The sequence below is a fragment of the Bubalus kerabau genome, chromosome 4 (genome assembly GCF_029407905.1).
Source record: "Bubalus kerabau isolate K-KA32 ecotype Philippines breed swamp buffalo chromosome 4, PCC_UOA_SB_1v2, whole genome shotgun sequence".
Taxonomy (NCBI): Eukaryota; Metazoa; Chordata; class Mammalia; order Artiodactyla; family Bovidae; genus Bubalus; species Bubalus kerabau.
In genome coordinates, this window is record NC_073627.1 from 151,805,731 (window position 1) to 151,826,838 (window position 21,108).

Genomic DNA, 21,108 nt, shown 5'->3' on the forward strand with positions numbered 1-21,108 from the left:
ATGGATCTGTATGTCTATTTTGATCACCGCTACGTAGTCTGCTGCTGCTGCTGCTGCTGCTAAGTCACTTCAGTCGTGTCCGACTCTGTGCGACCCCATAGACGGCAGCCCACCAGGCTCCGCCGTCCCTGGGATCTCCAGGCAAGAACACTGGAGTGGGTTGCCATTTCCTTCTCCAATGCATGAAAGTGAAAAGTGACGGTGAAGTCGCTCAGTCGTGTCTGACTCTTCATGACCCCATGGACTACAGCCTACCAGTCTCCTCTGTCCATGTAGTCTAATGTTGTATAAACTTAGTGATCCACCATTAAACTAGGAGTGTGGACCAAGACAGACCCAGAATCTTCCACACACCTTCCCCCAGCTCTGCAGGACTGGTCACCAGGAGTTGCCTTGGGAATACCCCGCTGTGGACTCGGTAATCTTAGCGCTTCCTCAGCATTTCCTGGGCCTGGGCGGGGTGCTGCGCCTGGGCTGGGCGGGGTCCTAGAGAGAGGAAGGGGCGGGCCGCAGCTCTGAGCCTAGCTAGGGGCCCCCTCTAAGGGGGCTGGTTAGGAGGAGTCAGGAGCGGGCAGGCCCCCCCAGTGTGGTGTGTGAGCCTAGGGCCAGACCCTGGAGGTCTGAATCTTGCCCCCCGCGACCCGGGGGGTCCTCACTGAAGAAGTACCACATGGACACCCACCACTGAGGGCCTGACCCAGTGACACAGATGGGGTTCACATGTGCTACTCACCGAGAACACCTGGTCTGGGGAGGACCCTGGCGGTCGGAGGGGCAGGGACTGAGAGCAACGCCTGCGCAACGCCCTGGAGCGAGACTCTCCGCTCCGCGACTTTCGCCCCCTCGGGGCCGAGGGCTCCTGCGAGGTCGGCCCCGCCCTCTGCCCTGCGAGGGCGCGTCCTGGCCGCCCCGCCCACGCTGGCCCCTGCGCGGCAGTCCGGCCAAGCGCCGCGGAGGGCGCGGGGATGCGCGGGGCGGCGGCGACCCTCCGCCGCAGGGCGAGGCCCGGGGGGCGCAAGGGGAACGACATGCCCACCCCCGGGAACGGCACGGGTAAGCGCAGAGGCTGCGGCCTCGGGTGAGGTTCTGCGCCCATTAAACAGACGGGAAAGGTGAGGGGCTGCGTGCACAGCCTTGGGCGGGAGCAGGGGGCGGTGGGCTGCACTCTGCCGCTGGGAGGTGCACACCGGCGGTTAACGCCCCCCGGCCCTCTCCGCCGCCCAGCGGGCGCCCCAGCGGAGTTGAAGCCCGGCAGCGAGTGCCCAGAAGCTAGGCGGCTGGCGTTTAGCCGCGCACCAGCCCAGGTGTGCGCCCTTCCCAGTAGGGGCAGCCTCGGGGTGATGTGGGGGATGGCTGCGCGACGGACGTGGGGAAACCAAAACCGGCCTTACCTCGGGGAGATGCTCCGGTTCCTCGGCTAGCTCCTCAGCCCCACTTTACAGGTGGCGAAACTGAGCTTGAGAGAGGAGAACGACAGTTGGGCCTGGTGTGTGGCTCCGGGGTCTCTGGAAGGCTGACGGTTATCGTAAATGTTTGATTTCTGGATTGTTCTGTAGGAGATTCGTCTTTCTGCCCGCCTTCGGTGTGGGGAAAGCGTCCGAAGCCCGGGGTTCGAATGTCCGCTTTACGCCATGAATGCGTCTGAAATTTAATCCTTTTAGAAACACAGATAAACCCAGACGTTGAGCCCCAGATGTTCCTGGAGGCTCACTTGAGGGCACACAGTCCGCTCCCCCTTAAGCCTGAGGGTCTCTGCACACCGTGCCCCAGGCCAGGCGCTGAATTGTACGGGTGGAAGCCGGGCCTGGAGGAGCAGCCTGGCACAGGACACATCCCATTGGGCATGCAGCCAGTCAAGCTTAAAACAGTGACACCTGCCACCTTGGGAGGAATGACGGCTCTGTCTCAGATGGGAAAACAGGCCCAGAGAAGTCAGTCTCTGAGCAGAGGCGTGTGGTTTGGTGGTGTGAAAGCCAAGACCTGAGACCTGCCCCTGGCCTGGTGGGGTGGGTTTTTCTTTAACTCCCTCTGGCAGCCTGATGCCCTGTCCCGAATTTAGTGTTTCAGTGTGTGTGAAGAGAGGATAATGTGCGTGCGAGTTGTGCAGCACCGCCTGGGGCGGTGAGTGTCCACTGTGAGGCACAGGGACTTGCCCAAGATCAGCCAAGGAGAGCGAGGGGGAGACCCTGGCTACATACAAAAGACTGTTTTCAGAGAATTGTCCTGGGAGAAAAGGAGTCTCAGAGTCCAGTTCCTGCCCTCTATCTAGCCTGCCAGGCCTGGCCCCAGCCCTGCTACCCTGGGGGTCCCAGCCTGTGAATCTTTCCCAGGAATTTGGGGGTGCAGCCCCCCCAACTTGGGGTACATCTGGTCTCACTATCTGTGTGCCTCAGTTTCTCCATATGCTAAGTGGTGGGCCTTGTATACCTACCCAGGCTTGTGGGAGCCAGGGAGGGCCCAATGCACCCACCCTCACCATGGTTCCACCCCAGGGTATCACTGTTGTCCGGACTCCTCCACATGCTCTGTGGGCGTCCCCTTGGCTTCATTCTGCAGGCCAGCCCCACAACCAGCCTGGGCCCGTTTCATGAAAAGACCAAAACCTGGAGGGAGTGGGTGGGCGTTAGTCTCTAAACAGGGCCTCTGTGCCCTGAGGCCTGGCTCTGGCCTCCCATCAGGGTACTGACGGAGCTGCTGGATGAAAGAGGCTCTCTGGAGCCTCAGTGTTCTCCCCTGAGAGATTCAGAGTCGAGGGGATGGGGGCACGGGGCTTGCGCTCTTACTGGGTTGGAATTAACCTGGTCATGTGCTGGAGGAGGATGTACATTTCTCACGTGTGAGCTGACCTGCTGTCAGCGGACTGCCTGGGAGACCCAGGTCTGGACTGGAGCCAAGGACCAGAACTGCAGTAGTTCTGAACCCTGTGCCTGCTTCAGTACACTCAGCCAGGGCGTGGGCCTCCTGCATGTGGCTGTCCCCGCTGCTGGGGTCTTGTGGGTGGGAGTGGGGGGAGGTTGACTCTCCATAGAGTACCTGTGCACCCGTACCCGTCACCCATTTGATTTCTCTTTGAGAAATCCCTCCTGTGGGTTCCTCTTTCCACTTGAGGATACTGAGACTCAGAACAAGGAAGTGACTTTCCATTCCCACAGTGACCCAGGCTCCGGGTGAGTCCAGGAGCCTGCTTCCCCCATCTCCCCATTGTCCCTGTTGTCCGCAGCCATGGCCAGCATAAAAGGTTAACTTATTTACCTCCCAGCTGATGAGGTCAGGGTTTGAGGGCTGTGTTGGCTCCAGGAAGGAGGATAGGAGGGATGGTTCTGTGTCCAAGGTTCCAGATAAAAGATTAACAAGCAAGGATTGTTCTTATCCCCACTGGCCAGGCAGGCTGGGGGAGGCTTGGGCTGGAAGGACAGGGTGTGCAGGCCAGGCCATACACCCACTGTGTGTTAGAGGGTGGGAGAGAGCATTGCCTGGCGCTGGGGAGTGAGTCGGGGGAGTTGGATGCACACCGGATGGGCAGATCTGGCTCTCCACTGTCCAGTGAGTTTATAGGGTTTGCTTTTGTTTTGAATCTTGCCAACATCAAATCCATTCCTTTTGTTTTTTTTCTGTTGTTTTTCCTCTCCTTTGAGATTTATTTGTACATAGAGAAAAAAAGATGAGTTCATAAAGGGTGCAGAGAAAAAAATGCACCAAAGATTGAGGGGTGCAGGGGTCCAGCCAGAGGAGGGCTGGGGGAATGCAGCATCCAGTGTGTGAGTCGGGCCGCAAGTGGGCAGGGCCAGGCGCCAGGGCTGAGTGGGGCTGGAAGGGAAGGACAGCTGGGAGTTGGGGGTAGGGTGGAGACCAGGCCTAGGAAGGGTATACAGGGGCAGCTGGGTGTCGGTGAGGATTTTCAGCAGGGGATGGAGGAAGCGGGATTTGCCTCTTAAACACCATGTGTAGGGAGGGACTGTTGGGGGCCCAGCTAGAGTGTCTGGGGGTCTCCAGGCTGTGGAGGGTGTAGTGAGGAATGTAAGAAGAGGCTGAGTTTGCAGTGGTTAGGGGATGTCTCTGGAATGTCTCTGGAGCCAGCTGGTGGTTTCTTGGAATATCCTTAGAAGATGGGTAGACTGAAGCCCTCATCATCCTCTGACACTGTGCCACCTTCCTGCCCCATCTGGCCTGTGTGCCACAAGTTGGGTAGTTGTGGGGGGCACTGCCAGTGTGTACCTGGGGCCTTCAACAGGTTTGTGGACCTCAGTTTCCTCATCTGGAAAATGGGCCCAGCCCAAAGTGTTTGCCAGCCTTCCAGGCCCAGAGAAGGGATGCAGGACATTCTGTTGGAGTAAGGGATGGCAGATAAAGGTGTCTTGGCAGAGTGTCGTGGTCTTGGGGAAGACTTGGGTCTGAGTCTGGGGGTAGCAGGTGCAGGTATCCTGGATACTGTGGACTTGGGATGGGGGATAGGAGTGAGGTATTAAGCCTCCTCCTAGGGGCATTCCTGAGCTCCCAGGCACAGGTTTAAAGTCTCCACCAGGTGGTCCCACTCTTCCTATCACTGACCTGAAGAGCAGATCACCCTATTTTGCAGGTTGGGAAACTGAATCTGACCAAGTCTAGGACCTAAGCCTAGAGGTGGTGGAGCAGGGTCAGACCTGGTGGAGAGGGTCTGGGGCTGAGAGGGTGGTCCTAGCAGACCAGGCCCACTTGGCTTCTCTGCCTTTGCCTCTCTGCTTGATTGGGCTCTCAGATTACTGGAGTTGAGCTCCTTGCCTCCCAGGTAGGGGAAGGTTCCATGATGTACTCACTGCAGGGAGGGGCCTTGGGCAAGGCTCATCTTCCCCATGCTCTTTCTTATCAGAGTTATTTCCTCAGACCTTTCATTTTCATTTTTAAAAGAGGACCTGTTTGAACAGTACACTTGTGCTTGAAGCAGGGGCTCCCCGCCTCTGATGGGCGTGAGGCACCTGTATTGGCTGGCCAGAAATGCAGAGTGTGAAGCCACAGGTCTGGGGAGAGAGGCCATGACTCCTTTTAAAGCCCCGACTCTGAGTCTCTCGGTGGCCCTCCTGCCCCCAGCTGCTCAACATGCATTGTAACGGGCAGTGGCATTTTCAGTGGGCCTGGGCTGCGAATTCTCTTGAACGATTCCCTTGAGTCTTCAGTTTGACGCACACTCTGGAGGCATCCACACGTCAGGCCTGTTGCCTTTCTATGGCATCACCCTTCACCCTCCCACCTTGGTGAGATTCCAGGAGGCAGGACAGGCTTTGGGCCTCTTGTGGGGAGGGCTTACTTCTGTCACTGAAGCTATGTGAGCCCCTTGGGTGATGAAACAGCAGCAGTGCTTGTCTCAGGATTGGCATGTCACCATAGCGGAACCCAGCAGCTGTACAGGATGTGGCTGTTGACAGCCGGGCCCTTCCCCCACGACAGTGGTGGTTTCCTTGCTGGGTTGGGGCTGCATGTCATCTCAGTCAGGCCCCGCCCAGTCTTGCCCACTGCAGCCTTTACGGGTGAGTTGAGGACTGAATTGGTAACCTGGTCACCCCGCAGGTTAAGTGTGGTTTATACCCAGATGTGTGTGTCTGTAGAACCAGCCTGCTGCCTCAGTTTCTGAAACTTTTTCTTGTCTGTGACTCCCCATGCCAGGGCCATCTGAGCTGATAGTGCAGGATATGGACTGGGCTCTGGGTAGGGAGATGGGCAGCCACCCCCCCGGGGGATTTGAGGTAGTCAGATAAATTCAACAGTGATGCCTAAGGCTTTCTCCCCACATTAAAAAAAATTTTTAAACATACCACAGAGGAAAGAATTTATATCCACACATCCCCCAGCTCTATCCTACCCTTAACTTTTCACCAGGTCTGCTTCATCTCGTCTCTTGCCATCTCTTTGTCCCTCCCTCAAAGCATCTTATTTTTTTGATAAAGTTCTAGTTGCATCTTTAAAGGATAAAACACAAGTTTATCACTTCCTCCTTTTACTTGCCAGGTGCTGGGAAGACAAGTGCCCACGAAGCTCCTACCCCTGCTGATCCCTTCCAAAGGGCCCTCCCTTCTCCGAGGGCCTCATGGGGCTGGGGAGAAAGAAGGTGCTTAGCCACAGAAGAATGGAGAAGTGGCAGCTCTAAATTGGGGAATGGGAAGTGTTGGTTTCCGGTGACCCTGGGGAAGGGGCCATGTGGCTGGCCTGTGGCTGCCCTGCCATGTCTGCCCAGTTCCAAAACCCCAGTCCACTTCCCTGGCTGGAAGGACAACACATGTCCAAGTCCACAGATCCTGAAAAAGAAAAGAGATTTCTCCTGGAGGAGTGCTGATCACAGCTTCCAGCTGTTAGGTTGTCTGTTCACTCATTTGTACATTCATTCGTTCATTCATTTCTCCTTTGGCACCTGTGGAAACACAGTGTGATGATTAATTAAGGGCCTATACTTTGGAATCAAGAGTACTACTGTACTACTCTGTACAGTACTGAGTACTCTGTAGTACTGAACCTCTGTACTACTGAGTACTGGGTGACCCAAGGCCAGTGAGGGTAATCGGGAAATGTCTGACTGGGGGCTCGAAGTCGGTGCTGTGTCCTCCTTGCCCTGCCTCCCTGGGACTCCCAGCTCGGGCTGCTTACCCCTTCCTGCCTGCAAGCACCTGCCTGCCCTGCTGCAGGGGAGGACTGCCTCTTAGGTCTTCCGGGCTGTGCCCTCTGCCCCACCCCTTTTCCCACACCCTCACTAACCTGGTGGGCTGGTATTTTTGAACTAGACCAGCCAAAAGTAATAACTTAGGTTTCAAATTCACACTTCTTTCATTGAGATAAATATTTCCCCTGAATTTTTCTAACAGGCTTTATTGAGGTATTATTCATGTGCCGTACAGTTCACACATTTAAATTGTACATTTAAAGTGTACAACTTGATGGCTTTTAATCCATTCAGATACGTACAACTATCACCACAGTCCATTTTAGGACATTTTCATCACCCCAAAAGGAAGCCCTGCATACCTTAGACTTCACCTCCCGACTTCCCCTCTCCCTTGCCCCAGACAACCACTGATCTGCTTTCTGTCTCTGTAGATTTGCCTGTTGTAGACATTTCATATGAATGGAATTATACAATATGTGGGTTTTTTGTGACTGGCTAGTTTTGAAGGTTCATCCATGTTGTAGCACGTCAGTTCTTCAGATAATCTTCCATTGTAAGGGTGGACCCTGTTTTAGCTCACTGTTTACCAGTTGATGAACATTTAGGTGGGTTCTACTTTTTGGCTATTATGAATAATGCTGCTAATGAACATTTGTGTTCAAGTTTTTATGTAGATGTGTTTTCCTTTCCCTTGGGTATATCGCTGGGAGGAGCAGTGCTGCATCATTTGGAAGTGCTCTGAAAACTGTTAGAGAAACTGTGAAGTGGCTGCCCCATTGACTTTCCCAGCTGCAGTTTGTGAGGGCTCCGGTTTCTTTATGTTCTTGGTACACCTGTTATTTTTTTCGTGTGTCTTTTTCATGGTATACATGAAAAAGTACCTCCCTGTGGATTTGGTTTGCATTTCCCTGAAGCTAGTGATGTTGAGCATCTTTTCATGTGCTTGTTGGTGGCCACTGGTATATCTTTATAGAGAAATGTCTGTTCATATCTTTTGCCCATTTATAAATTAGGTTATCTTTTTATAATTCAGTATAATAGTTTATACACTCTAAATGCAATCCCTTTTCAGACAGATGCTTTTGTAAATATTTTCTCCTACTTGGAGGGTTGTCTTTTCACTTTCTTGGTAGTATCCTATAAAGCACAAATTTTTTCATTTTAGTGAAGTCCAATTTATCTATTTGTTTTGTTGTTTGTCTTTTGGTAATCATTGAGAAACCATTGCCATTGGAAGGTCAGGAAGATTTACCCTTATGTTTTCTTCTAAGAGTTTTTATGGTTTTTATCTGTTACAAGAGATCTTTGATTCATTTTAAATTAATTTTTTTATATGATATAAGGAGAGGTCCAACTTTCTCCTTTTGCATGTATGTATTGTTTTCATGGCACCAGATTGTTGAAAAACTATTCTCTTCCCGTTTAATTGTCTTGGCATCCATGTTGAAAATCAGCTGATTGTAAATAGGAGTTTATGTCTTGAGTTTAAACTCTTGGATTGGCCTGTATGTCTGTCTGTATAGCAGTGTCCTCTGTTTTCATCACCGTAGCTTTGTGATAAAATTTGAACTAAGAAAGTATGAATCCTCCAACTTTGTTCTCCTTTTTCAAGATTGTTCTGTTTGTGCTATTCTAGGTCTTTTTGCCTTTCCTTATGAATTGTGGAACAGTTTGTCAGTTTCTGTGAAGGTAGCAGCTAGGACTCTGATAAGGGTTATGCTGAATTGGGGTTATGCTGAATAAGGGTTAAGCTGTTAAGTGAGCAGAGGAGCATTGCCATCTTAAACCATACTAAGTCTTCTGACCCCCTAGTATGTCATGTATTTCTATTTTTTTAGGTCTTCTTTAATTTCTCTAAAATGCTTTGTAATTTTTTAGTCTCAGTTTTACCTGAACTTCTTTTGTTAAATTTTGTTCCTAAGTAGTTTATTCTTTTTGATGCTCTTGTAAATGGAATTGTTTTCCTAATTGCATTTTTAGTTTGCTCATTGCCACTGTACTGAAATACAATGGATTTTTGTGTGTTGATCTTGTATACTGTAACCCTGATGGACTCATTTATTAGTTCCTGTAGATTTTTTTAGCAGAAGGAAATGGCAACCCACTCCAGTGTTCTTGCCTGGAGAATCCCAGGGATGGGGAAGCCTGGTGGGCTGCCGTCTATGGGGTTGCATAGAGTCAGACACGACTGAAGCAACTTAGCAGCAGCAGCAGCAGCAGCAGCAGCAGCAGCAGGGATTTTCTAGATTTAGGATCATGCCATCTAATAGAGAAGCTTTGCTTCTTCCTTCCTAATGTGGATGCTATTTAATTTTCTTAATTAATTGCTCTGCTCACTAGTTTGGGACCGTTTCCATTTTTTTCTTTGTAACGTAACCATTTTTTCTGTTGTGACTTTTGTCTTGCATAAGTGCTGTTTGTGTAAGAAAGATGCTCCCTTACATGTATGTTGCAAATGCCCACACTCCTTTGTTCTGCTGTTGATTAGGAATCTTAAGCTGTGTGTCAATCCTGTCTGTGGGTTCCCTCTCAATCTATGGGTGCTGGGCAGGTCAGCCACCTCTCTAAGCTTGGTTGCTCATGTTAAAATGATATAATGACTGTTGTTCTCTGCAGATAGTTGAGTGCCATATGAGGGCAAGAATTGGGGTCCTTCTTGACCAGATGTTTCTATCAGCTATTGTTCGTGTGACACCAACAGTGGGCATCTCAGACAGGGAAGCCCAAATCCTCCCAGACGTGTGGTTTACATGACAGCCATGGCCTAGCCCCTTCCACCCCATCCCCCTCAGCATGTCATCCAGCCTTGCTGTGCTTCAGTTTCCCCATCTGTGAGGTGGGTGGTCTTCTCATATGGCTCAAATACAGTGAACCATCCATCAGGTGTCCAGTGTTGTTTGTGCTGTTCCAATGGTCAGTCCCCACTCCCACAAGGACCCCCCAGCACAGACTCCTCCCTCCAGCCTTTTAGCCTGATGAGGCACCCGCCAGGTTCTTGGGAGGGTGGGGCTAGTGGGTGGACTAAATGCAGCTTGGCCAACCTCTCCCAAATGACGTCTCTGAGTGTTGCTGCCCCACACCAAGGCTCTTGGGCAGCCTTGGCCTCCTTGAGGGCATAATGCAGGCCTGAGGCTGAAGCCTGGCTCTGTCACTGCCCTGTTAACACCCTCACCCTAAGTAGGGCAGGGCCAGCAGGTTCATGCAAGAGGCGGCTTGACCTTCTTGAGCCTCGATTTCCCTTCTGGACAGGGCTGGTTGTGTGCAGACATGTGAGGTGCTATCACGAGGCATATGAGTGCATGTTTGTGACCCCTCTGAGTGACAGCCATGGCCCTTTGGGCAGTCGCAGGCATGCTCTGTCCCCACAACCTGTATGACACAGTGTCCCATGCGTTTCACAGTGGACCCCCTGTGGGGCTGCTTCCATGTGGGTGTGGATTTTGGAGGACTCTCCAGCCTACTACATATGTCCTGGGTATGTATTTTGAAAACAGAACTCACAGAGTTTGCTGGTGAATTGGTTGTGGACTGAGAAAAGGAAGTCCATGTAGGTTCTAAATGTGAGGGCTAGAGCAAGTCAAGGATAGAGGAACTGGTGGCTGACATCATAGTTAGAATAGGGGAGCCAAGTGATGAGCAGGTTGGCCAGGGCAGGAGCTTGGCTGGGTGTGGCAGGCTGAGTGGGCTTTAGGACATCTATGCCTGGTGCTCAGGACACGGTCCTAGCTGGAGGCATCCAATGGGGGTCAGGTGCAGCGTTGTCTTAGGTTGGTGTGGAATAACAGGGTCCTCAGCCTGGGCAGCGCTAGCCCCTGTCCCAGTCCCCACCCTTGCTCCCACCTAGCAAGGGAGTTGAACATGGATGTTGCCTCTGGTCAGTGTTGCCACAGACACAGACCAGACAACCAGCTCAACCAGTCTCCCTTTTGTCTGAGGCTAACCACTTTATACACCAGAAGTACAATCAGAAAGTTCCAGAAAAGCAGAAGGAAGAGCCTCTTGCTCTCGGGAACGAGGAGACATGCTTCAGAACATTGGTAGCCACTTCATTCCATATTCTTGAAGGCCAGAAGCAACGCACACATCCATCTGTCAGCAGGAACAGGGAAGCACGCAGGGCATCCACACAGAGGGGCTCTGCTGCTGTTGCTGCTAAGTCGCTTCAGTCGTGTCCGACTCTGCGCAACCCCATAGACGGCAGCCCACCAGGCTCCACCGTCCCTGGGATTCTCCAGGCAAGAACACTGGAGTGGGTTGCCATTTCCTTCTCCAATGCATGAAAGTGAAAAGTGAAAGTGAAGTCACTCAGTCGTGTCCGACTCTAGTGACCCCATGGACTGCAGCCCACCAGGCTCCTCCGTCCATGGGATTTGCCAGGCAAGAGTACTGGAGTGGGGTGCCATCGCCTTCTCCACAGTGGGGCTCTGCTCCACCATGAATACGGACAGCTTGCCAACACACGCAGCATGCCGCCTCTCGTGCTAAGTGAGGGAAGTCAGCACAAAGGACACGTGATGTGTCTGTCACACGTGTATATTGAGAGGGTGCCCAGAGCGTCCTTGTGTGCTTCAGAATCTCTGCCTACAGCATAGGAGCTGTGCTACTTTAGGAAATGGTTAAACCACTCTGTGCCTCGGTTTGCTCCCCTGTCAGATGGGGAGGTATTTTGTGGATTGATGAGTTAATACATGTAAAGCATTTGAACAGTGCACAGTAAATTCTGTATATGTCCTTATATAAGGAAGGACATCATTGTAACACTTGAGGATATCATTGCTGGCATTCATGTCAGATATACTCTGATTAACTGCACTGATGCCCACAGTTGGAGATGTGGGTGCAGACAAATATCTTGTTGTAGAAATCCTGGCAGCATATCATAAGTACTTACTTTGGCTAAATTCTCAGATTTATATACAAGCATAAAGGTCTTAATACACTTTACCAAACTCTGTTCAGCAAGTCAGAAAGGAGTTGTTCCCAGGCCCTTGCTAAGTTCACATGTGGTTTTTGTTTGTTTGTTTGTTTGTTTTTACGTTTTGCAAGTGGAGGAGTGAAAGATTAGCTCTCATTTGAATTAGTGTCTCTTCAGTTACTATGAGGGCTTCCCAGGTGGTGCTAGTGGCAAAGAACCCGCCAATGCAGGAGATACAAGGGACTTGGGTTCTATCCCTGGGTCAGGAAGCTCCGCTGGAGAAAGGCATGGCAACCCACTCCAGTATTCTTGCCTGGAGGATCCCATGGACAAAGAAGCCTAGCAGGCTACAGTCCATAGGGTCACAAAGAGTCGGATGCAACGGAAGCGACTTAGCACACACAGTTACTATGAAGGCAAGCATTTTCTCATGTCTGCGAGCTACTTGTTTCTTTGAGTAGCTTGTTCACACATCAGCTCATTCTGTTTTACTTGGATGTTCAGCTTTTACTGATGTGTTAAGATCTTTTTGTAAATTACGGGTGTTGAACTTTCGTCCTGTGTTTTCCAAATATCTTTTCCTAATTTTTTCATCTGAATTTGCTTTTCAGTTATTGTTGCTGTTCAGTTGCTAAGTCATGTCCAGTGCTTTGTGACCCCGTGGACTGCAGCACATTAGGCTCCCCTCTCCTTCTCCCGGAGTTTGCTCAAATTCTTGTCTATTGAATCAGTCATGGCATCTAACCATCTGATCCATCTCCTTCTCCTTTTGCCTTCAGTAATTCCAAACATCAGAGTCTTTGCCAATGAGTTGACTCTTTGCGTTAGGTGGCCAAAGTTATTGGAGCTTCAGCATCAGTCCTTCTGATGAATATTCAGGGTTGATTTCCTTTAGGACTGAGTGGTTTGATCTCCTTGCAAACCAAGGGACTCTCAAGAGTCTTCTCCAGCACCACAGTTCAGAAGCATCAATTCTTCAGTGATCAGCTATGCAATATTGTTCTTTACAGCATTGGACTTTACTTTCACCACCAGACACATCCACAGCTGAGCGGCATTTCTGCTTTGGCCCAGCCTCTTCATTCTTTCTGGAGTTTTTAGTAATTGCCCTCCGCTTTTCCCCAGTAGCATATTGGTCGCCTTCTAGCCTTGGGGGCTCATCTTCCAGTGTCATACCTTTTTGCCTTTTCATACTGTTCTTGGGGTTCTTGCGGCAAGACTACTGGAGTGGTTTGCCATTTCCTCCTCCAGTTCAGTTTCAGTTCAGTCGCTCAGTCATGTCCGACTCTTTGTGACCCCATGAATCGCAGCATGCCAGACCTCCCTGTCCATCACCAACTCCCAGAGTTCACCCAGACTCACGTCCATCGAGTCAGTGATGCCATCCAGCCATCTCATCCTCTGTGTTCCTATCCCCTACCGCTAGGGGGTCCCTATCCTACCCCTAGCCTTAGCACCTACCTCCTAACCCTAACGCTATGCTCCTGACCCTGCCTGAGATTCGAACTCCTGACGTATGGACCTGCCTGCCTACCTCCCTGCCTGCCTGACTCTACCCGCTATGCTACCGCGGCTTGCTTTTTCCTCCTCCAGTGAACCACTTTTGTCAGAACCCTTCACAATGACCTGTCTGTCTTAGGTAGGCCTGCACGGCCTGGCTCATAGCTTCACTGAGTTATGCAAGCCCCTTCTCCACGACAAGGCTGTGATCCATGAAGGGGATTTCAGTTATTAGGGAAGGACAAAAGTTTGTGTTTTTTACTTTTCATGAAATCACATCTGTCAGTCTCTCTCCTTCCTTTTTTTCCCCCTTAATTCTGCCTTTTGAGCTGCACTTGGATAACAGTTGTCCTTTTGCTTTTATTGTCTTTAGATGTGTGTTTCTTTTATCAACACCATGGTCTTCAGCACCTCTAGATTTCACTTAATGTAGGGATTACACTTTGGCCACGTGGATGCCACTGTCCCTTGTCTGGGTGACTGTGTGAGCGTCTCCAAAGCACGTATGGTGGTTGGGGCAGGTGAAGCCCCCACCACGCCCCGCCCCAAGGGTGGGGTCTCACGTTGTCTCCCCTCTCTTCTCTCCTAGGCATGTGTGTGCAAGTGCAGCAGCCCCTGCAGGGCGCCTTCCAAGTACTTCGTGGGGACGGCACTTCTGTGGGGACTGTCATCATGTTCCACTGCCCCTCAGGCCACCAGATGGTGGGGTCTGGCCTCCTCACCTGTGCCTGGAAGGGGAACATCGCTGAGTGGTCTTCAGGGCCCCCCGTGTGCAAGAGTGAGGCCCATTCTGCCTGAGCTGCCCCCAACTCAGCAGTGCCCCCTGGGGGGAGTGCTGATTTTGTCGCATGGGTGGCATGGGTGTCCACAGAGAAGGTTCCATGGGTGTCTGTGTAAGGTCCTGTTCCCAAGGCTGGTGGTCCCTTGGGGCTCCATGTCTGCAGTGTAGACTCAAGTTCTAGTAGCTGCTTCAGATTCTAGCGCTGCCACTGACTTGGCCTGTCATCTCCAAGAGGTGACTCATGCATCTGAGCTAGCACTTTATCTGTTAAGCAGAAAACTGCATTCATTCGTGTGTTATTTCATGCACAGATACAGCAAACCTTAATAGGATATTCCATGTGCCAAGAATTCTAGGACTGGGGAATGGGATTGGCTGGCCGTAGGGCTCAATCTGGAGGAGGAGATGGTTTTCTGTATTGGCTATACAGGGTGTTGAGGAATAATACCTAGCACAGCATTTTCCAAAGTGAGGCTACATATGTTGTGTTAATGTGTGTTGTGCATTGAAAAGGGTTCTGTAGTCAATATAATTCAGAAAAGACTGGGTTAACAGGCAGCAGGACTTCTCAGAGCCTTTAAAATACTCACGTGGTGGTGGAATCTCTGAGAAGGAGAGTGTCTCTTAGGATTAGACGCCAACAAGAGATAGAAAACCCAAGATAATGAGGGTTACCAAAGTAATGGGGGATTATGAGAGGTTTTTCTTGCCTCTGGTCCTCAGGTGGGCAGTCCAAGGCTTGTATGGTGCCCCATGATGGGGACCCAGGCCCTTCCCATACTGTGGCTCTGTTGGGCATGACTTCAACTGCATGATCCATGTAGTTGTTACAGGATTAGTTGCAGGGCAAGAAAGGCTCTTAGAAGTTGTCCCACACCCCTGCCCCACTGTTCACCACTGTCCAGAATGGGTCATGTGAAGGGAAGCTGTGAAATGTAGTCTTCAGTCAGGACGGCCAGCGTCCAGTAAGGGCAGAGGGACTAGGAAATGGAAAGTGTGGTCTATATCTACTACATGGGAAAATATGCAGTGTTGTTCAAATTAGGATTCTGGGCCTCAATTTCGAGAACATCCTTTAGAACCTGATAGAACTAGTACTTGGCACATAGCTGATAACATGCCAAAGGCCCTTTGACCCCAAACACTGAAAGTAAAGTCGCTCAGTCGTGTCCAACTCTTTGTGACCCCATGGACTGTAGCCTACCAGGCTCCTCTATCCATGGGATTTTCCAGGCAAGAATACTGGAGTGGGTTGCCATTTCCTTCTCCAGAGAATCTTCCAAACCCAGGGATTGAACCTGCGCCTCCCACGTTGTAGGCAGACGCTTTACCATCCGAGCCACCGTTGGTGTTTTCCTTTTTTCCACACCTTCCTAGAAAGTGACCTAAGAAGGCACATAGGCCCCCAGAGGGTTTTCCCAGCTTGAGGCATTGTGAAAATAGACCATGTGTTGTATACTGTTCTCTGGTCTCAGGAGTCCAGTCTACAGGGGATGGAGCCAAAAAGACCATCACTGAATTCCCTGTCAGAGCTTCCCCCAGTATGCCACCAAAAACTCTTACACACTCACCGAAACCCTGCTCAAATACCCGCTTCTCGGGGGCAGTCTTACCTGGTAGCCCTGCCCCTACAACAGTGTTCACAGACCTTCACCTCATCTGTCAGTACCTCCCTGGCTTCCCCACGCAACAGGGCTCCCTGAGGGCAGGCTGGGCCCAAGAGCTGGTCTTGTCTCCCTCACAGCTGTGCCCCCCTACGAAACCTTTGGCTTCAAGGTGGCTGTGATCTCCTCAATCATCAGCTGCGCCATCATCATGCTCATGTCCATGGCCTTCCTCACCTGCTGCTTCGTGAAGTGTTTGAAGAGGAGTGAGCAGCGGCGATCTGACAGGTACAGTGACCTGTCACTGCTGCGGGCACCTGCTAGTCACGTCGGGACCCCTGGGGTGTCAGGGAGTAGGGCTGCTGGGATCCTGGCATCTTGCCGTTCACAGAACATCTAGGCTGTGCAGGAAGCATGGCTCACTTGTTTGGTCTTTTATAAGACAGGTGACAGGTACACGCGGGATTTTCTCATTCTGCAGACTGTGCACACCCCTAGCATATGCTCTGCTGTGTGTGGATGTGCAGGGCTGACCACACGATGGTTAACTAGGGCCTGCAGGTGGAGTCTGGCTCACCTCTACTTTTCTTCACAGAAATTTATCCTGTTTTTGTGTGTGTGTGTGTGGCCGGCGGGGGCGGGTATTTTTTTTTTTAAACAGTGGTAAAATATTTACAACATAATAAAAGTTACCATGCGAGCCATCTATCAGTGCACAATTCGGGGGCATTAGTTATATTCACAGTGTTGTGCCATCACTGGCTTGATTCTTTGCAAGAACTTTCCACCACCTGTCTTTGTAAGTAGTTTTTCTGGCACTTACTCATCATCCATGACTGCCTTCTCCCTACAGCAGCAGAACGGTACAGCCCTAAAATACTCACTCTTGGCCTTGCAGAGGCTTGCAGGTAGTGTCCTGGACACGCTCACACCTGACTGTCTTTCCCCCATCTCTCCCCAGGGCAAACCAACTGTGGCTCCAGCTGAGAAGCAAGGATTTGGAGACGGTACAGGCTCCCTACCTCGGCCTTAAGGGCCTCAACAGTGACAGCAGCATCCGTGGAGTGTCCAGGATCCAACCTGTCCAAGTGCACGACAATCACAGCTTCACCACGTGGGCATGGGCAGGGCAAGGAGGGCGGTGGGGCAGTGATAAGGGCAGGGGAGTGCCTGGCTTGGCCAGAGAACCTAGACACCAAGGGCACTCACAGTCTGCACATGCTGTGGGTCCAGGCCCACCAAGGCCCCAACTCCCATCTGTAGGACAAGCTGATGGTCCTTCTGCAACCTGTGCCTGACCCTGTACCCTAGTACCTTGAGCTGCCCTCCACTCCATGTCTTTATCTTGTCACCCCTTGTCCAGAGAAGGAAGCTTCTGGAAATGAGTATTACCCTTCACCAGGACCCACAGTGCCCTGTCAGTTTGCTCTGTCCTCCCGTCTCTCTCCCTGCGCCTCTGTCTCTCCTTTCTGTCTCTCCTTGTCTCTTTCAAAACACACACACACACCTTTTATGAACCAGTACAAGGACATTTTTTACATACTTTTTTTTGACTCAAGGAGTCTAATCTTGGCTGAACATGGACTGCAGATAGAACATCTCCCAGTGTTGTTACCAGCTTTGAGTGAGCACCCTCTGTCCCAGGGCTTCCTGGTCTCTGGGCTCCTTAAATCAGGCAGGATATTTGTCTTCGGTGGTGTTTCCCTTGGCACACTCAAGGCCAGCGGTCTCCTACAGACTGTATTCTGGACTGTCTTGGCGTTCCTGCATGACTCACTTGGGCAGCATTTCTGGTGCAGGTGCCCCATGGGTGGTGCTGGTGTGAATCACGGATGTAGGCTAGGCTATTGCCCTGCAGGCATGAGGTCTGGGCCCTCTTGGCTGAGATGAGCCTGTTGTCAAGTGACAAAGACGGGATTCTGTTAAGGGTCACTCTGCTGCCCCCATGACCCCTGACCTGTAGCCTTAGCATCCAGGGATGATCCAACCAGAATCAGTTTTGGCCCTGGGGGTTATGGAATAATGATTTTAATTCTATTGTGATTCTGTTATTCCCTCTATGAGGAATGAAGATGGATTTTGTCTTATCCTTCCTTTCCTTTTCATTTTGTTTTGTTATTTTTGTATCGCTCTGAACTCATAGTATTCTTTTCTCAAACTTTAAAAAAAAAATTTATTAATGGCTGTGCTGGGTCTTCGTTGCTGCGCGGGAGCTTTCTCTAGTTGTAGCAAGTGGGCTACTCTTTGTTGCAGTACGCAGGCTTCTCTTTGTGATGGCCTCTCTTACTGTGGCGCGTGGGCTCTAGGCTTGCTGGCTTTGGTAGCTGCAGCACCTCCTCTCTCACACAGGATGTTCTGGCCCATTGAGTGCTTTCTCTGCCCTGCCCTGGCATCGCAAGGTCAGCTTCTGCTCATTTCCTCAGTCCATCCCCACAGGAGCCTCCCAGGGAGCCAGCTGCTTGAGCCCGACACCCCTCTGTGTGACAGCTGCTCCTGCCCCATTTTGCACCCTTGTGCAGTGAGGACGACGGTGGGCCTCACTTCTTGGCCCTGTTGAGGTGATACGAGTCAGTGGGCTCGACTGGGCCCAGAGTACAGTTTCAGTGGGTGCCAGCCATTGTTGTTAATTCTGCTCTTGTCCCTGGTACGCACATGAGGAAACTGAGGTGGCAGAGGTGGTGGCCTGTGCAGGAGTAGCAAGGGCCTGTCTGATCCCACGTCCACACTCAAAGTGCTGGGGCTGGCTGACTCCTGGAGTGGTAAGGCCTCTGGGAAGGAACTGACTTCCTAACTCCTTCCCTTGAACTTCAGACACACATTAGGCCTACATCGTGGTGGCCATGGCAGGAATGCCACCTTGCACCCTTTCCACCTGACCTGACACGTTGTGTTGCCATGGTGGTCTGAGGCCCCTGAAGCTTCACTCCAAATACTTCAAGTGCTGTGCTCAGGTTTAGGTAAATGCCTGTACTTAGAGCTGTTTTTCTTTGAGATGGCATTTTGGGGCGATCCTAGGAACAGATTGTTTAGGTCAAATAAGTCTGAATATTTTTATTACCAAATTCTTTCTCCGGGAACCCAGCACCAGTTGAGCCATTTTTACAGCTAACGATTGCCAAACGTTAATGATTTGTTTTCCATCACTTCCTTAGCAAGTGTGAGTTACATTGGTGCTTTTCATCAGCATTTATTTGATTAACATTGAGAAAGAGCATTTTCTCCTGCCTTTGCTTACCAGTCTCATTGCTGGTTTTAGTCATTTTTGGTTTGCTCTGCTGAATTGCCTGATGTTTTTTCTCATCAATACTGGAAGCTTCGTGTACATTGTAGAAGAGATCCTTACCCATCAGCCAGCTGCAAGTACTTTCCATTTATTTTAGTTATTTTCAGATTATGTGCAGAATATGTTGGTAGCGCATACCCTTTTCATATAGCCATATTTCCTTGGCAGGTTTTGGAGCTTCCCCATTGCCCCCTGCCCTGTGACACCCTCTCCCCATTGTAGACCTGTGACACGCTGTCTGGTGTCTCAGTTGGGAAGAGCCCCAATGGGATAGGGGAAGGAATTGCCGCATTTCAGGATGTACCATCCTAGGCAAGATGCCCCAGTTCTCCCACTGATTGGTGGTGAAATCGTCTTTAGTAAGGTGAGGTTTGCCCCTTGACCTTACTTTTCTTTCATAAATGCTTCCCAGCACTCACATTGTGCCAGGCACTGTTCTGAGCTTTTCCAAACATTACTTTTTCTAACCATAGGAGTAGGAACTATTTTTCTATCCCATTTTGAGAAACTTGTCCAGAATAACACAACTGCTAAGCATGAAGCTAGGTTTGAAGTCAGCTCCAAAGTCAATGAACTTGCTTACTAAGCTGATATTCCTTTCTGCTAATTAATTAATTTATTCACTCATGTATTCATTGAACCAACAGGTAATGTAATTCCTAGTACTTCCTAGAGCTTTCCTGAGGACTAGATGTGGGTGGGAACAGAAATCTGGGAAAGTTTCCTGGAAGAAGTGCTGCCTGAGGTGAATAGATTGGGAGAGCCTGTATTGGAGAGAAGGAAAGAGAGAGCATCTTAAGGGGAAGAAGTAGCCAGGCAGCCTCAGGCAGTAGAATCCAGTATAAGTGGGTAGGAGCAGGACCAGGTGGACAAAGGTGGGGGCCAGGGTTTGCTCAGCTTGGAAAATGGGTGGGTTTGTGGCTTGGGGGCTAGAGGAGGCCACAAGGGAACTGAAGATCTAGAAGATAGGAGATCTGGCCCCAGAGTGCCAGAGGAGAGCCTGGCAAGAGCGAGGATGTCCTCCAGAATGTTCCTGGGGCCCCAGTGTCCCTTCTCTGCCTAGGGCATGCTGTTTCCACATAGTTTACACTCACTCTGAATAAGCTTCCTTCCTCTAGAAAGCCCCAGGAAGGTGGGTGTGCTGCTCCTTGAGTCATCCTTCTTGTATGAAGGAGGGACTTGAGACTCAGGGAGAGGCACCTATGGAGGGGCCTCCCTGGGTGCAAGGCAAGAGGAAACAGGGGCCCTCGCCTTGTGGCAGCAATCTCTCCCAGACCCATTGCAGACCAGGGCCCGGGTGCCCAGCATGGGGGCAAAGTTGGAGTTAAATGGAGTCCTCACTCTTCCTCCAAGCTCACGCTTTCTCTTCCTGCAGAGACCTTGGCGAAGATACCAGAGAGCTAGCCAGCATGGCCCGAGGCGTGGACAAGGACTTCTGGACCGCTAGTGGCCCCACCAGCTCACCCCGCTCCCAGGTGATGGTGCATACAGCAAACCCAGGGCAGATTCTGCCTCCCTCCAGGCCAAGTGTGATGCTCAGACAGCCTGCAGCCTATGTCCCAGGGTGACCAAAGCGGAGGCCAGAACCTGCCCTCCACAGTGGGAAGGCCAGGACGACCCTACCAGCTGACACCTGCATCTCGACATGTGTCCAGCTCAAGATTGGTCAGTGAAATCAGCTTCCAGGCTTAGAGATCCCTCAGGGCATTGAGTTGGCGACCCTTTCACGGGGTGACCTGTCCCAGGGGAGCCCAGCCATAGTTGTTTTTATAGACAGGGCTCCTTAAAACCACCACTGAGGTTCACAAAACCAGCTGCAGCCTCCCTCTAGTGAGGCCCCTTTGAAGAGACTGGAGGACATTTTAGGCACGTCTGGTTTTGCATAGCAGAGTGGAGATGGCAGCAGACTCCTCAACAGTTACAGCTGGCTGCCTGTACCTACAAGCCGAGACCCAGCTGGGATGCTGCATTATCTGTAAAGTTGTGGCAAGGGGTATGAAATAAACAATTCTTTGAAAAACAATAAAGGTAAGAATTACTGTCTCAGTTTTCAATCCCTGTGTAACAGAGCCTCAAGTGTAGCAGCATAAAACGGTAGTTTCTCATTATTACAGCTTGGGATTCCAGGACTGCTGGGCTCTGCTGGCCAGTGCTCACAGCACCTCCTCCCTTGTGCTTGTGGTCAGCTGGGTTGCTGCCAGGAGTCAGCAGAGACCCATGAAGTGGTGACCACCTCGAGTGGCCAGGCCTCCTCACATCATGGCAGCTGGTTTCTACAATGCGAGTCCCAAGTGCAAACCTTACCTTTCAGGGCCTCCGAAATCATCCTTGGTCACTTCTGTGTTTCATTCAATGAGGGGAGGTACTGGGACTCCACTTCTCTCCTGAACCAGTTGA

The 21,108-nt window shown here is 51.0% G+C and overlaps 1 protein-coding gene across 2 annotated transcripts; it reads left to right on the forward strand.

Annotated features, from left to right (window-relative positions):
- The first annotated feature begins 897 nt into the window (after positions 1–897).
- On the forward strand, positions 898–20,746 carry SUSD3 (sushi domain containing 3). Of its 2 annotated transcripts, XM_055579068.1 has the most exons (5): positions 898–1,053; positions 13,633–13,821; positions 15,569–15,716; positions 16,390–16,542; positions 20,087–20,746. In XM_055579068.1, exons 1-5 carry the CDS (start codon positions 966–968, stop codon positions 20,277–20,279), a joined length of 771 nt encoding a protein of 256 aa, XP_055435043.1. In that variant the 5' UTR covers positions 898–965; the 3' UTR covers positions 20,280–20,746. The 2 variants fall into 2 exon arrangements, with proteins under 2 accessions (XP_055435043.1, XP_055435044.1); XM_055579069.1 differs by lacking the exon at positions 13,633–13,821 and having other exon boundaries at positions 910–1,053.
- Positions 20,747–21,108: the final 362 nt, after the last annotated feature.

Excerpts from the sequence above, each read along its gene's own strand:
- SUSD3 (XM_055579068.1), top strand. The coding sequence starts at position 966 with ATGCGCGGGGCGGCGGCGACCCTCCGCCGCAGGGCGAGGCCCGGGGGG. Across the intron at positions 13,822-15,568 it reads AGGGCCCCCCGTGTGCAAGA|CTGTGCCCCCCTACGAAACC; the intron begins GTGAGGCCCATT and ends TCTCCCTCACAG. Across the intron at positions 15,717-16,389 it reads GAGCAGCGGCGATCTGACAG|GGCAAACCAACTGTGGCTCC; the intron begins GTACAGTGACCT and ends ATCTCTCCCCAG.